This window comes from Rhinoraja longicauda, chromosome 18 (assembly GCF_053455715.1).
Source record: "Rhinoraja longicauda isolate Sanriku21f chromosome 18, sRhiLon1.1, whole genome shotgun sequence".
NCBI classification, from domain to species: domain Eukaryota; kingdom Metazoa; phylum Chordata; class Chondrichthyes; order Rajiformes; family Arhynchobatidae; genus Rhinoraja; species Rhinoraja longicauda.
The window spans coordinates 17,392,027-17,408,693 of record NC_135970.1 but is presented as its reverse complement, the minus strand read 5'-3'; the positions used below and the strand labels follow the sequence as shown (position 1 = coordinate 17,408,693).

General features: G+C 43.9%; 1 protein-coding gene across 1 annotated transcript in view; it reads left to right on the top strand.

Annotated features, from left to right (window-relative positions):
* The window catches only part of cd81a (CD81 molecule a), a 53,573-nt gene extending 40,439 nt beyond the window's left edge, over positions 1-13,134 (top strand). The window contains exons 4-9 of the mRNA XM_078415178.1: positions 4,211-4,285; positions 5,121-5,237; positions 5,376-5,459; positions 8,795-8,881; positions 10,964-11,062; positions 12,157-13,134. Coding sequence (XP_078271304.1) covers positions 4,211-4,285; positions 5,121-5,237; positions 5,376-5,459; positions 8,795-8,881; positions 10,964-11,026 — 426 coding nt within the window. The 3' untranslated portion in view covers positions 11,027-11,062; positions 12,157-13,134. The remainder of the gene's footprint in view (positions 1-4,210; positions 4,286-5,120; positions 5,238-5,375; positions 5,460-8,794; positions 8,882-10,963; positions 11,063-12,156) is intronic.
* Positions 13,135-16,667: the final 3,533 nt, after the last annotated feature.

The following is a 16,667-nucleotide window of genomic DNA, read 5'->3' as shown; positions in this document are numbered from 1 at the left end:
TACCCAGCCAATTAACCTACATACCTGTACGTCTTTGGAGTGTGGGAGGAAACCGAAGATCTCGGAGAAAACCCACGCAGGTCACGGGGAGAACGTACAAACTCCTTACAGTGCAGCCCCCTTAGTCAGGATCGAACCTGTGTCTCCGGCGCGGCATTCGCTGTAAAGCAGCAACTCTACCGCTGCGCTACCGTGCCGCCAGCATATTGTGTCTATCTTCGGAATAAACCAGCATCTGCAGTTCCTTCCTACACATTTTGTCTGCAGTTCCTTCTGTCTCCTTTCTGGCTGTCCTGCGCAGCTCGACTGGCACCAAAACAAAATAGAATCTCTAGGTCACAGGCACCGAAAAGAATAGTGGTGGGTCAAGTCCTTCAGTCCTCAGCCTAACAAGTAAGTGGGTAATGTGCAAGTTGCCGGCTGTTGACGGTGCATTCTCACTCGTCTCACTGTTCTCTACTTGCGAGGCTGCTGCATTTAGCATTTTGTGTACTTCACAGAGTGATCTATACGTGTGCTGTCAAGCTGTGCAGCCATAACATGTGGGAGGCATTGTAGTTGAATCCGGGTGACATCTGATTGCAGCTTCCTCAAAGGATCATCTGTTCAGTGATCACGAAGGAACCTTGGTTCAGTGTTTTCCTTTCCATCTCGACCCCTTGCAAAAAGTAATGCCCTGGGGGAGTGACGTGAGTTGCTGCTTTCCATTTGGATCAGTTAACCCTTCGCAGGCCAGAGATCAAATGAAGAACTTGACTGAACAACTTGTTTTCTACCCACAGATGTACTCCAACCTCACCTCCTCTAAACGTACAGTCTGCTCACTCTGCAGCAACCCTGACATTATAATCAAACCCGCCAACAAGGGAGGTGCCATGGTAGTCTGGCGCGGGCTGAGGCCAGGCGACAACTCTCGGACACCTCCTCCTATTATCCTTGGACCATGACCCCACAGATGAGCACCAGGCCTTAATCTCAAACACCATTGCTGATTTCATCACTTCTGGCTGTCTGCCCTGCACAGCCTCCAACCTTATTGTTCCCCAGCCCCGTTTTTACCTTCTCCCCAAAATCCACAAACACAACTGCCAGTTCCTGTCCCACAGAAATGATCTCCACGTGCCGCGACTCCATCCTGGTCCAATCTCTCCCGACCTATGTCCAAGATACCTCGCATGCTCTTCATCTTTTTAATGAATTCCGCTTTCCGAGCCCCCATTCCCTCATCTTTACTATGGACGTTCAGTCACTCTACACCTCCATCCCCCACCAGGAAGGCCTTGAAGCCTTCCATTTCTTCCTCGACCACAGAACTATCCAATTTCCCTCTAGTAACACTCTACTCCGCCTAGCAGAGCCGGTCCTCACCCTCAACAACTTCTCTTTTGACTCTCCCACTTCCTCCAATTCCAGGGCTTGGCTATGGGTACTCGCATGGGCCCCAGCTATGCCTGCCTCTTTGTAGGGTCCATTGAACAATCCCTGTTCCAGGTGTACACTGGCCCTATCCCTGAACTCTATCTCCGTTACATTGATGACTGCATCGGTGCTACCTCCTGCACCCATGCAGAACTCATGGACTTCATCAACATCAACATCACCACCCATTTTCATCCTCCACTCAAATTTATTTGGATCATCTCTGACACCTCCCTCCCCTTTCTTGATCTCAGTCTCCATCACAAGAAATAGACAATTGACTGACATCTATTACAAACCCACTGATTCCCACAACTATCTCAACTACTCTTCTTCCCACCCAGCTTCCTGCAAAGACTCTATTCCCTACTCCCAATTCCTTCGTCTACGCCGCATCTGCGCCCAAGATGAGGTGTTCCATACTAGAACATCTTAGATATCCTTATTCTTTAGGAAATGGGGGTTCCCCTCTCCCATCATAGATGAGGCCCTCACTCGTGTCTCACCCCACAGCTCTGCCCTTGCTCCCCCTCCCCCTAGTCACAACAGAGACAGAGTTCCCCTAGTCCTTACCTTCCACCCCATCAGCCGTCCCAGACAACACATAATCCTCCGAAATTTCCGCCACCTCCAACGGATCCCACCACTAGCCACATTTTCCCATCTCCACTCCTTTCCGCCTTCCGAAGAGAATGTTCCCTCCACAACTCCCTGGTTAACTCATCCTTTCCCATCCAAACCATCCCCTCCCCAGGTACCTTCCCCTGCAACCGCAGAAGATGCAACACCTGTCGCTACACCTCCTCCCTCGACTATCCAGAGACCCCGACAGTCCTTTCAGGTTAGGCAGGGGTTCACTTGCACCTCCTCCAACCTCATCTACTGCATCCGTTGTTCAAGATGTGCTCTTATTCATTGGCGAGAACATACGCAGACTGGGTGATCATTTCGCAGAACACCTTCGCTCAGCCCACATGAACCAACCTGATCTCCCGGTTGCTGGACACTTTAATTCTCCTTCCCATTCCTACACAGACCTTTCTGTCCTCAGTCTCCTCCATTGTCAGAGTGAGGCTAAACGCAAATTGGAGGAACGGCATCTCATATTTCGCTTGGGCAGCTTACAGCCCAGTGGTATGAATATTGATTTCTCTCTCTTCAGGTAGTTCCGGCATTCCCTGTCTCTAGCCGCCCCCCACCCAAGTCACACTAGCTTCTCATTTTCACCCTACAAACAGCTTACAATGGCCTGTTTCCTTTATCATTGTTACTTTTTTTACATATCTTTCATTCATTGTTCTTTATCTCTCCACATCACGTCTATATCTCTCGTTTCCCTTATCCCTAACCAGTCTGAAGAAGGGTCTCGACCCGAAACGTCACCCATTCCTTCTCTCCAGAGATGCTGCCTGTTCCGCTGAGTTACTCCAGCTTTTTGTGTCTATCTTCGATATACTGTGGATGACTGAAATTGTGGGTTTGATTGAAATAGGGTTTTTTGTGGCGACATCATTTTGCACAACTAAATTCCTGAGTGGATGATCTTGATCACCAAGTCCCACTGTGGTCATTTGTATCCCCTGCTCCTCCATGCAGCTTGCCAACTTCCATCCTTGTCTGCTCGTGTTCTTTAGCACCCCTCATTATTACTCAGCTTCTCCCTCTCAAGGTTGCCTCACCCCAACCTCTGCACTGAAGACAATTATCATTTGATACTTTAATTATCTTAGCCCTCCCCCTTCCAGCCAGAGGTGTTTTTTTGTGTAAATTTACCATCCATGTTCAGCTGTTTCATCTTTTGTAAGTTAGTCTCCTAAAATCTTATGAACTTGGTCACGGGCAAGGCTACTTCCTTGTATCTCTCGTTATCCTGAGCCTTTCAGTCCTATTTCCTTGTGGAATGATTCTCCCCAAAATTAATTCCAATTCAGCCATTCATTTTAGTTGTCAACTTGTTCAATCACACCCTCATCTCTAACGCAGTCTAGTCTTTTTTTCAACAGAATCTTCAGTCCTCCCTTAACTTTAGGCAAAAAGTCTGCAGTCATTTACCTGTCTCTTGTCTGTAAAGAGCACAGACTTCTCCAGGTGATGTAAAGTTACTGCAACAATTCACTGGCAGTGAAGAGATTGCCTTTGTCTTTGGGTTTGTACCCTGATATGCTTCCAAGTAGGTACTGTCTCGCACTCCTGTTGCAGCATTCCATACTTTCCTCAAACTGTGGGCCTGAGATGCATTGTTGATATCTCATTCCTTGTACTAGGAGACTCTAAGGTAGAAATCCACAGTTTTGCCTTGCTTGTGAGCCTCTGTTAAGCCTGAGCAGTACTTCAAGTTGTGCAATGCACTGAACAATAAAGCGTACTGAGATGCCATCGATGTCAGTCATTGGAACTGGAACACATGGCACTAGAAAGGCACATTGGTAGAGTTGCTGCCTTACAGTGCCAGAGACTATGGTTGCTGTCTGAACGGCGTCTGCATTCTTCCCGTGATCGCGTGGGTTTTCCCCGGGAGCTCCGGTTTCCTCCCGCATTCCAAACACAACAGGTTTGTAGGTTAATTGTCCCTCGTGTGTGGGATAGTGCTAATAGATGTAGATCACTGACCGGCAGGGAATCGATGTGCCGAGCGGCCTGTTTCCTAGCTTTATCTCTAAATCTTAAAAAAAAGGGACCCTGTGACCTTTTACAAACTTCCCTTCCTAATGCTATTGCTAGTGGTTCTCTACTGTGCAGGGGTTAGTAAACTGAGATGCTATTATGTTATATTTGCTCTCTTTCCCTTCAGTTCTTCGTCTGTCTCGTGGTCCTGTTCGCTTGTGAGGTTGCTGCCGGAATCTGGGGATTCGTGCACAAGGATGAGGTTTGTACTGTTGTGATTCTCCAGCCTGCTGAGTGCCCAGAGTATTTGGCGGTGTGATTCAAGGGTGTAGACTATTGAACCTTGACCCAGGTGGAGAGGTCTCTCAGGCCATCTGCTGGGTCTGGAGGGAGGTTAACAGATATCAATTGAGGGGTTAAAAATGGAGAGAAGGCAAGGTGACCAAGTTGTGGAAGAAAAGAACCAAAGCAGTAGAGAAGCAGGGCTAGTGGACCCTGTACTGGGGAAGAACTTCTTCCAGATGTGGAAGAGCAGGGATTGGTAACCCCATTGTATTGAGTGGGCATCTTGATTGAGATACCAAAGAGCAGCCAGGTCTAGCAATGTGGCACGGCTCCAGAGGAAAGGGAGGAAACTGGGAATAAACCAGAGTGATGTAATGTGTTCCGTTTACTGTTTTTAAAAAAAGCATTCTGTGCAAAGGGTTATGAATTAATAGTCTGTTAGTGTTAAGAATATTGGTCTCCTCAGCTGGACTTTGGCTAAATGTGACCAAAGTAAAAATGGAAAATGCTACAAATGCTAGGGTGAAGCTGGCAGGATCTGTGGAAATAAACTCTGGGCTATTCAGATCCATGACTTTCCATAACAACTGGAGAAGTGGGTAAACTAGCATGTTTTTAGTTATAAAGAGAACAATAGGAATGCCTGTGAAAGAGCAGAGACCAAGATTGTCCAGGTGAGATGCACACTTGAGAGGATGATGAACATTTATTCATCACAGGTAATGTTTAATATCCCTTTCCTCCTTCTCGTGACCCTCTCAATTACCCCTCCCACCTCCCTTTTTCATCTAAGCATTATCTTCTCTTGACAGGTGGCCAGCGAGCTCAAGATGTTTTATGACCAAGCCTCCTCTGCTTACATTCTGCCGATGCAAAACCCAGACAAGAAGGATCAGGCTAAAGCCGTGTTAGTGACCTTGCACAATGCGGTGAGTCACGGCCCCGTTACTTGTCTTTGAACAAATTCTCGCTAGAGGTTGACCCGCCATACTCTGAGATTGTGCCTCTTTGATGTGTAATACTTTAGATCGTGCTATTTTATCACTTCCCTCCCCTCTCTCTTTCAGCTGGACTGTTGTGGAACTAACTTCGTAAACAGGTTGTCTGCCGAACTCTGCCCCAAACAGAAGGGAATAGGTGTTATTGCAAAGGTAAGTATGTTCTCTCCTTGAACTAATCTTTGGGGTTCACAGCTGGATTATAAATTCAGTTTAATCAAAATTTCCAGAAAAAAAAACCTCCCTTGCACTGTGTTTAAGAGGCATGTTTGTGCATCAAACCATACAGATGAACTACAGAAATATTCCTAGCAATCACAGTGCAACAATTCCTGCTGTGGCAATGTTAGCAGTGCAGCATTTGAGATGCAAAATCAAACTAGCGGTGGGATTCCTGATGGCAATGAGAACTTGACTTCTGGGTAAGGATGGATGTGAAGTGAGGTTAGACTTGGAATTTGGTCTGTTACACCAACTTGTGTGTTGATGCTTCCTATTCAGTTTTACTAATAAATGGCCAAATTAGCCCAAGCCTCATTCAGCTGCCAATCTGAGCCAATTTTCCAGGTTTAATCCAATATTGGGGCAGCACAGTGGTAGAGTTGCTGTCCGACAGTTCCACAGACCTGGGATAGATCCTAACTATGGGTGCTGTCTGTTTGGAGTTTGTACATTCTCCCAGTGACCACGTGGGTTTTTTCTGGGTACTCTGGTTTCCTCCCACATCCCAAAGATGCACAGGTTTGTCGATTCATTGGCTTCTGTAAATTGTCCCTAGTGTATGGGTGATCGTTGGTTGGTGTAGACTTGGTGGGCCAAAGGGCCTGTTTCCATGCTGTATCTCTAAATTAAACTAAAAAGTGTTTTGCATTGTATTTTGAAGGAATGTCATTGTACCGATTGGTTTATGCAGTTAAATACTGCCTGTTGGTGATGTCATGTGGGCTGGAAGAAGGTGTTTTCCCACAGTTTGTCTCTACTTCTGTTAATCACACTGACATTATAAATTGACATGTAGAGGAAAATTAACAGTCAGCTGGTAGCTTGAGAGTTAATATCCCTGGACTATGGTACAGGACTATGGTGCAAACTGGAGTTTGCAGTCAGAACATGACTGTCCAATAGCTCCACCAGCTGACTTTAATGTGTCACCAGATGGGAGATATGAGCACAAAGCTATAAAAGATGTAGGGTTCTGACTTAAAACCTCGTCTGTGCATTGCCCTCCCCAGACCCTGCTTGACCTGCAGAGTTCCTCCAACATTTGTAGTCTCTTGTTTCCACATGAAACCGGAAGGCTGCTCCCACTGATTTCAATTATTGTTCAGCAGGCATTAACTTCTCCTACTCTTTCACCATCACACACTCCCCATAAACCCACACCGCTTCCCCAATGAATCTGGAGAGATTGCAGATTCTGAAATTGTGTGAATTTCTATGTATTAATTATCTGCACACTTGTATTGTATAAATAAACAATTTTAGGAAACTAAAAACTAAAACAAGAACTTGAAAAGTAAATGGACCCCTTCGTCTCAATATATATATGTATTTGGCTTCCTGTTACATTTTAGTGGTTTGTCAATGTTTTGTTCGTGACATCCTTGGCAACTATTGCTGATTTGATGCTGTAACTTGGTCTCAAGCTGTCCATAAAATTTAATATATTTTGCATCTCCATGAGGTTCTCAAACTTTTCTCTTTTTTTTCCTTTCCGGTTTCCATTCAACACTCATCCCTTCTCATCCAACCTTTCCTCTTCACAACTCCACCATCTTAAGCCATGGCCTCAGTGGCAGAATATCAAACTTTGTTTAGTTTAGAGAAACAGCATAGAAACGGGACCTTCAGCCCACCAGTGACCAACGATCACCTGTACACTAATTCTATCCTACACACTTGGGACCATTTAATTAAGCCAATTAACCTATAAACCTGCATGTCTTTGGAATGCGGGAGGAAACCAGAGAACACTGAGAACTCACGCAGTCACAGGGAGAACTGTAGTCAGGATTGAACCCGAGTATCTGGCACTGTAAGGCAGCAACTTTACCGCTGCGCCACTTTGGGTTTTGCCTGGCTGGTATCCTCACTAAGTTGGTTAATGGGTTAAACTCCACAGAGGCATTTGAGCATATGGTCAAGCTTCCCCAAGACTATTATTGACTGTTTGCTACAATGGATAGAATGAGGGTCAAGAACATATCAGTGTGTTCAGACTAGGTATTGACATTTCTGTTCATTGGTCACAGGAGGGCCTCACATTCTGGCTGGTATTTTACCCCTTAATCCCATTGTGCAAATGCAGTAAAGAAAGCCATTGCATTTCTAATGCTGACTCTAGCCACTTACATTCATTGCCATACTTCCATTTATTTTGCTGGAAACTGATATGGCACAAGGGTAAACACCTGTGAGATCTGCTGGTCTCTCAGATCAATTGTTCAGGTCGAACTGATGCTCAGTAAAGAGCACTTAAATTGGTGAGAAATGATTCGGATACTTTTTCGATCGCCTGGTTCGTTCCCATCCAGAACGGTGACACCACACTCCATGTCTGTACTTATAGAAGCAGTGGAAAAACAGGTTTTCAGTCTTCATTTCAAGCAATCCTTGTTCCGATGCCATTTCTTGCTTGTGGGCTTGCAAGGAATATGGTTGGAACTCCTTGATAGCATTCACACAACGTTTAACCATCCAGTTAGGAAGGTTGTTTTCAAATTGTGATTGTAAGAGATTGGGACTTAACCCTCCCCACAGCACAGATCTAATTTCTGCTGGTTGAACCCACTACACCACTAAATGGTAACTGCATCTCATCAGGAGCTTTTGAATAAACAGTGGTTCTAGAGTCCCTCGAGACGGTCGGCTTATCCCTTGTGCGCCCGCCTTCTGCAACTCCTGCAACCGAGTAGGCCCCCCACGCCGTTCCTCTGGAATCAGCCTATTAGGTCGAGAGGGGAATGCCGATGCTGGGCAAGTTTGTATTCCCATTTACCTGCCCAGGCTCAGCGGCCAAATCAAATGGAGAGGACAGTGAAAAATCCCCCTCCAAGCAGAACAATGCCATGCTGCACCATCATCTCCCACAGATGGACGGATGCCAGAGAGGTTCTGTTAGACCTACTGGGCCTGCAGAGACTTGGGTGTCAGTGGTGGTCACAGCTAATTCTGCAAACCCAATCACCCTGATTTCACTGGGCAGGTGAGGGTGAAGATACCAAGCTGATTCCTTTCCCAAACTTCTCTGAGAGAGCAGCAGAATAGCACAAACGATTGGGAGTGGTAGGATGAACTATTGGTGGTTCCTCGTCTGTTGTTTGGAGATGAATAATTGAAGTACTGAGTTAAGGCCAACACGTATTTAATGTGGCCATTGGGATCAAACAGTGGTGAATTTGCACCTAAATGCATTTTGAGAAGCATCTTAGTAAACACTGTAGCAATGACTAATGATAAACATTGCTAATGTTTCTTTTTAAATTCAGGCCGACTGTGGTACACGGATTAAGGAGCTGTTTACTGCGAAGCTGTATATTATTGGGATCGCTGCTGTCATCGTTGCAGTTATCATGGTATGAAGTTCCACAGATGGTGATCATTGATAATAAAGGGATTGAAATGCACATGGGATACCACACTTTTAATTTCTGAATCACTGGAAGGTTATCAGAATGATCATTTATAATCATTACGCCCTGGATTTAATTGCAGCATAGTATTCTTTAAAGTTTGAGCCACTTAATTTAATTTGTAATTAATAAGGGCTCAAAATAGAAATGTCTCATTCAGCATTTGTTCTTAATATGCAATAAATTCACCAGCATAGGCCACATCCTTCCTACTGTCAAACTACAGTGCTGGAGTAACTCAATGGATGAGGCAGCATCTGTGAAGGACATGGCTAGTTGACATTTTGGGTCAGTCTGAGGAAGGGTCCTGAAACAATACCTGTCCATTCCTTCCCACAGATGCTGCCTGATCTGCAGAGTTACTCCAGCACTTTGTGTTTTGCTCAAGATTCCAGCATCTGCAATTCCTTGTGTCTCCATTCTTCCTATTCTCCTTGCACTTGAAATGTGAATATAATAAAGATTTGTATTCAGGTGGAACTAACATAACATGAATTCTGGTCCATACCAATATTTAGATGATCCAGATTGGCCAGATTTGCACTGGAGATGAACACTAGAGATGGGGCAAGTGGGATTAATGGCCTGAAATCTTCATGCACTTTTATTGCTGTCAGGTCTGGAGAAAACTGCTGTGAATTTCCTTGTGTTCACTCCAGGTTGTTTGCCAGCTTGATTTAAATGCAAAACCAAGGTCTCCATTGCCACACCCTATGTTAGCAGAATATTTTTCATGGCGGTCATTACTCCTGGGCCTGATTCTATCCTGACTCAATCCTTGTGCAGGCACTTGGTGAGTTCACTGGATGGTAGGAATTAACGGATCCCTTTCGGAATGGCAGGCAGAGACTAGTGGGGTGCCGCAAGGCTTGGTGCTGGGACCGCAACGATTTACAATATACATCATGATTTAGATGAAGGAATTCAAAGTAACATTAGCAAATTTGCAGATGACACAAAACTGGGTGGCAGTGTGAACTGTGAAGGGAATGCTATGAGGATGCAAGGTGACTTGGATAGGTTGGGTGAGTGGGCAGATGAGGTATAATGTGGATAAATGTGAGGTTATCCACTTTGGTGGCATGAACAAGAAGGCAGATTATTATCTGAATGGTGTCAGATTAGGGGAAGTACAATGAGACCTGGGTGTCCTTGTACATCAGTCACTGAAAGTAAGCAAGCAGGTACAGCAGGCAGTGAAGAAAGCTAATGGCATGTTGGCCTTCATAATGAGGATTTGAGTACAGGAGCAAAGAGGTCCTTCTGCAATTGCACAGGGCCCTGGTGCGACCACACCTGGAGTATTGTGTGCAGTTTTGGACTCTTAATTTGAGGAAGGACATCCTTGCTATTGAGGGATTGAGGCGTAGATTCACGACGTTAATTCATAGGATGGTGGGACTAATATGATGAAAGAATGGTACGACTGGGCTTGTATTCACTGGAATTTAGAAGGATGAGAGGGGATCTTGTAGAAACATAAAATTATTACGGGATTGGACACGCTAGATGCAGGAAACATGTTCCCAATGTTGGGGGAGTCCAGAACCAGAGGCCACAGTTTAAGAATAAGGGGTAGGCCATTTAGAACTGAGATGAGGAAAAATGTTTTCACCCAGAGAGTTGTGAATTTGTGGAATTCTCTGCCTCAGAAGGCAGTGGAGGCCAATTCACTGGATGCATTCAAAAGCGAGTTAGATAGAGCTCTTAGGGCTAGCGGAATCAACGGATATGGGGAGAAGGCAGAAGCGGGGTACTGATTGTGGATGATCACATTGAATGGCAGTGCTGGCTCAAAGGGCCGAATGGCCTACTCCTGCACCTATTTTCTATGTATCTATAACTTGCTGCCCAGGGAGCAGTAGCCAAAGTATGCTGTGTTAACTTATCACAAAAACAAGGAACAACTTCAAATTCGTTACACAGACTACCAAGATCTTTGGGCTCCTGATACACAATGTTAACTTGAAATTATTCTTACAACATTTTCCTTTTCTAAAAGCAATTGTTTACTCTCCATTTCAGATCCTGGAGATGATTTTCAGCATGGTACTGTGTTGCGGGATCCGAAACAACTCTGTGTACTAGAGGGGCTCCTCCTGCTGCCATTTCACGGGACTCCCGGTGAGAGCAGCAGTTAGAAAAGCTTTGTAGTGGAAGAGATCTTGTCATAAAATGCCCAAACTAATCCTGTTCTCTGTTGTTGCCACTTGTCATGCTCAGTTTTTAAAATGTGTGTGTATGTGTATATATATATATATATAATGTTTTTTTTTATATTATATAAAAACCATCTCTCCTGGCATTGACGGTTCAACCCTGGTGTCAAATGCAGCTTGTGCTGGAGAAATTGGTGTGCAGACAAAATCTGATACCTTTCCCACCCATCAGGTTTACAGCAAGCACATCATGTCCTCCATCAAACAGTGTTTTGGAGCTTCTGCAAAGTTACATTTGAATTCAGATGTTAAGGCAATAAGTGACCGGACACCCATTGTGCTGATGGAGGGCGCTCGGTGCTCCTATTCATCTGAAGCCTTGGGGGTTTGTTTGTTTGTATGTATGTTTCTTTTAAAAAAATGCTTAGAATCCAAATTGACAGTGTATCGGCCAACTGCGCCAGCTGTGAACCGTCCATGCCCAAAGTTTGCATTTAACATGCAAACTTTCTAAGCAATTGTACTGATTTTAAAGATTGATCTATCTTCCCATTGTACTGCAGGTACCTTTTTGAAAGTATACATGTATAATATAGCCAGTGCAGTGAGTAACTTATAATGATAGGGGGAGAGTATGGGGAGGGGGAGCAGGTCACAGTACCTGGCCGGTTGCTTGCTTGATTGTTTCTTGTGCATCACTTGTTTCCACTTAAATAATATAGTCTAACTGAACTGAAGAAATACTGGGCTGTGCCCCCACCCCTCCCAAATCTTCAATTCCTCTGCTGAATTTTAACGTCGTGTATTGATGTAAACTAAAAGATTCCTCTGCCTGTATATTTTCAGGTGATTTTTCTTTTTTATATTTTGAGATTTCTGCTACCTTGGCATCTTTATGCTTGAAGGCCAGCCAGTGTTTCTTTGACATCTTCAGCCAAGAGGCTTCATATAGTTAACCAGTATTTTGAGAAATTGCTTGTGTATAATCGCCAATGCTTCGTTTTCAGAGTGCTGCTGCCTTTTTATACGAGTCTTGCATTTTTACCATTTTTAATAAAGGGGTCGACTATGGCATTTTAACAAAGAACCCCAAAGGAACCATTACAAGCAAATCTAGACACTTACTTTTAAATCCATTTCTGACTGCTTAAGCATGGATATGATGGTGCCACATGGATCCTGAGCTGCGGCTTCTGCCAAAGTTTGTGATGGGACAGAATCTAAAACCAATCTCTCTAACGCTTCTCCATTATGTGCCTAGAATATAAAAACACTCCCTGCCAGGACTTCTTGCAAGTTGACAGAACGGTGCCTTTTGTGTCTGTGTCAAAACCAATTGCAGTTTCAGTCAGCTAACTGAAGGGCGGGAGGTTGAGTGAACATGGGAGCTAAGATCATTAGTGAGTCCACTTGCTCCCCTAGGGAAACTTTTACCACAGTAATCCATTTAGCAGCTGTATCTTGCCTTCAAAAGAAAGGTGATTAATTATTGATCACTCGTCCAATCCAATTGAAAATAAAAATCATGTCATTTGATTTTCTCTAGACCTCTGTTCCTGTAAGACATGTACAGTTTGCGTGTTCAGAACCGGGTACATTTTGCCCAATGTTAATGATTTGTATTTTCAGTCTTGCGACTGGTTTAGTGTACTTACAAGAAATGAGGTAGCTCCCAGAATGCAATGAATTAACTGGTGTAGTGTTAACAATTTTAAAAGGGGGTGACTTAAGGAGAATAATGTTTTTTTAATTGAAGGCCCGCATTCTTTATCTGTGCAGAGTGCCACAGAAACTGTTGGTCACACCTGCCGAATTTCCAATGAAATGCCCATTTACTTTGTCAGGCTACCTTTCTATTACAGTGATGTGTAGAAGGGCTTTGATTATGATGTCTCAGATTGGTTGAACCTTCATATACATTGGATTATATTACATGTAATGTGTTCCATAATGTTTAGCATGTCTGCATCCAAAGGGTCTATGTACACTTGCCTGTTCTGTGAATACGTAACAATAAAGATCACTTCCTTTAACACAGCTTTGACTTGAGTATGTTTGTACTTTGATCTGCAGGATTGAATATAAAGCTGTTGCAAATTAGACTTTGGTCAAGTTGAGGGAGAATACAACATTTCCCTTACCAGGATCAATATTGAACAGTATTTGCTCACAAGCACAACTATACTGCCTTAACAACATTTGTTTTTCCCCGTCATGTGGTTTTACTGCATACAGCCAGTGCTGAGGCTTTTCGCTGTATCCAGAGTTGTAGTGTAGAATTTTTTTAATATTAAAAGACATTTATTGGTTGGATGAAGACTTTGTCTTCAGATAATTCTTAACTAATCTATGAGTCATCCTTGGGTTATTTAACTCAACTAATACTAAAACATGAGTTTAAAGTGCTGGAGTAAATCAGTGGGTCAGGCATCCCTAGAGTACATGGATGGGTGATATTTTGGGTCAAGACCCTTCAGAAGTTCTGGGATTACAGTTCCACAGACCATGGCGCATTGCTCTTATCCTAAATTACATGTAATGTGTTCCATAATGTTAAAACAGAATTCCATACTAGGCATAGAGGTCAGCCTTACTTTACTGTTACATACTAGGGATTGAACATGGAAGAGACAATAGACAATAGGTGCAGGAGTAGGCCCTTCGAGCCAGCACCACCATTCAATGTGATCATGGCTGATCATTCTCAATCAGTACCCTGTTCCTGCCTTCTCCCCATACCCCCTGACTCCGCTATCCTCAAGAGCTCTATCTAGCTCTCTCTTGAATGCATTCAGAGAATTGGCCTCCACTGCCTTCTGAGGCAGAGAATTCCACAGATTTACAACTCTCTGACTCTGAGCATCAATTAGTCTGTCTATCAATCAGTGGAATGTGTTGGCAGTTTTATTGAGCTGCTGAATGAGATGTGCTCCATCTTGAAGGAAAAAGTTAGATCCTGATGGTGAAATATTAGAGAAACTAAATCTATAAAAAAGATAATTTGCACCAAATCCAAAGATAGCTGGACAGAGTGATGCTTCTGAGAACCAAAAAGTAACCTGTTATTTTTCTTTTGTCAGGGAAACAAATTAAAATCTATTTGGGCTGCCCCCATGGCAGTGATTCCATTGTTATTTTAATGTTGCAAGTAGGTGCCTGAGGAAATTGAATTATCCATTGAGTCATTAGTATCTACAATTCACAATTGTATTGTGTACAGTTTTGGTCTCCTAATTGGAGGAAGGACATCCTTGTAATTGAGGCAGTGCAGCATAGGTTCGCGGGATTGTCATATGAGGAAAGATTGAAAAGACTAGGCCTGTATTCACTGGAGTTTAGAAGGATGAGAGGGGATCTTATAGAAACATATAAAATTATAAAAGGACTGGACAAACTAGATGCAGGAAAAATGTTCCCAATGTTGGGTGAGTCCAGAACCAGAGGCCACAGTCTTAGAATAAAGGGGAGGCCATTTAAAACTGAGGTGAGAAGAAACATTTTCACCCAGAGTTGCACCACAGAGGGTGCCAAATCACTGGATGGATTTAAGAGAGAGTTAGCTAGAGCTCTAGGGGCTGGTGGAATCAAGGGATATGGGGAGAAGGCAGGCACGGGTTATTGATTGTGGACGATCAGCCATGATCACAATGAATGGCAGTGCTGGCTTGAAGGGCCGAATGGCCTCCTCCTGCACCTATTTTCTATGTTTCTAATTAAAATATTCAGTGATTAAAATACAAAGTAAAAAACTCTAGTATTAATAGGAACAAATACTTTGCAGAATTCCAATCTGAGCATCAACCAATCACTCACTGGAGCTGTTGAGTATTTGCATTCTGATAAGAAACCACACCACAAGAGTAATCTCTTAAACACCTTTTTTTAGTCACTTTGTTATAATTTAAGGCACAACTGGTATACAATCCAAATATGGTTATGGTATCTTTAATTTAAATTGAGTTCTCTTCCCTACTGAACAAACTCAATCAAATACAATAGTAATAAAAATTAATAAAATTCAATGCTAATAAGATTAGAACAGCTAAATGAATCAAGGTGATCAATTTGTCCTCTAAGTGGCTACAGCCTATGAGATGAATTCAACACCAGAAGGTCCTCTAATCTGGTAACACCATTTTGAGCAAGTAGAAATAAGAGTTGCTGATAAAAACTGAAGAGCCTTGTATAAACCGGACATGTGGAAAATAATAACGTTATTAAGCAGGTGTATCATAAAATCACAGAGAATGTAATGAGAGTAGCTACAACTGTTCTACTGGCGCAGAGATTTAAAATCAAAAGTATTTGATTGTTGCTGTAAGAGACCACCGGGTGGCTAAATTAAGGTATCACAAAATACTGGAGTAACTCAGCGGTCAGGCAGCATCTAGGAGAGAGGGAATAGGTGACGTTTTGGGTCGAGACCCTTCTTCAGACTGATGTCAGGTGGGCAGGACAAAGAAAGGATATAGGTGGAGAACTGGGAAGGGGAAGAGAGGAACTATCTAAAGATAGAGAAGTCAATGTTCATACTGTAAGCTGCCCAGGCGAAATACGAGGTGCTGTTCCTCCAATTTCCAGTGGGCCTCACTATGGCTCTGGAGGAGGCCCATGGCAGAAAGGTCAGACTGGGAGGGGGAGTTGAAGTGCTGAGCCACCGGGAGATCAGGTTGGTTAAGGTGGACTGAGTGACGGTGTTGAGTGTAACGATCGCCGAGCCTGCGTTTGGTCTCGCCGATGTAGAGAAGTTGACATCTGGAACAGCAGATACAATAGATGAAGTTGGAGGAGGTGCAGGTGAACCTCTGTCTCACCTGGAAAGATTGTTTGGGTCCTCGAGGGGGGAGGTAAAGGGATAAGTGTTGCAACTCCTGCGGTTGCAGGGAAAAGTGCCCGGGGAGGGGGTGGTTTGGGTAGGAAGGGACGAGTGGATCAGGGAGTTATGGAGGGAACGGTCTCTGCGGAACGCAGAAAAGGGTGGAGATGGGAAGATGTGGCCAGTAGTGGGATCCCCTTGGAGGCGACGGAAATGTTGGAGGATGATTTGTTGGATACACTGGCTGATGGGGTGGAAGGTGAGGACAAGGGGGATTCTGTCCATGTTACAAATGGGGGAGGGGGAGCAAGAGCAGAGCTGTGGGATATAGAGGAGTCCCTAGTGAGAGCCTCATCTATAATGGAAGAGGGGAAGCCCCGTTTCCTGACGAATGAGGACATCTCTGATGCCCTAGTGTGAAACACCTCATCCCGGACAGGATGATTAAATTATCTGAATTAACCACATCCATGAGTTATCAGAATGAAAAAACAACATGGGTAATATGTATCTTTAATTACCCAAAATGTCCCTGGCTGAGCTGAATAACTCACCCTTTCCAGATGCATGGGCAATGAACAAATGAGAGTCAGGGTTGGGAGGGGTGTGGTTGAGAGCGATAGGAGAATTATGACCACATCTTTTAAACAGACCTGTTCAGCTTGTTGAGCCTGTACCAACACAATGTAAGCAATTCGAGTAATCTCTCTACCATACCTTAAAATCTGTGACTTTATAAAACCCCTTCAGCTAT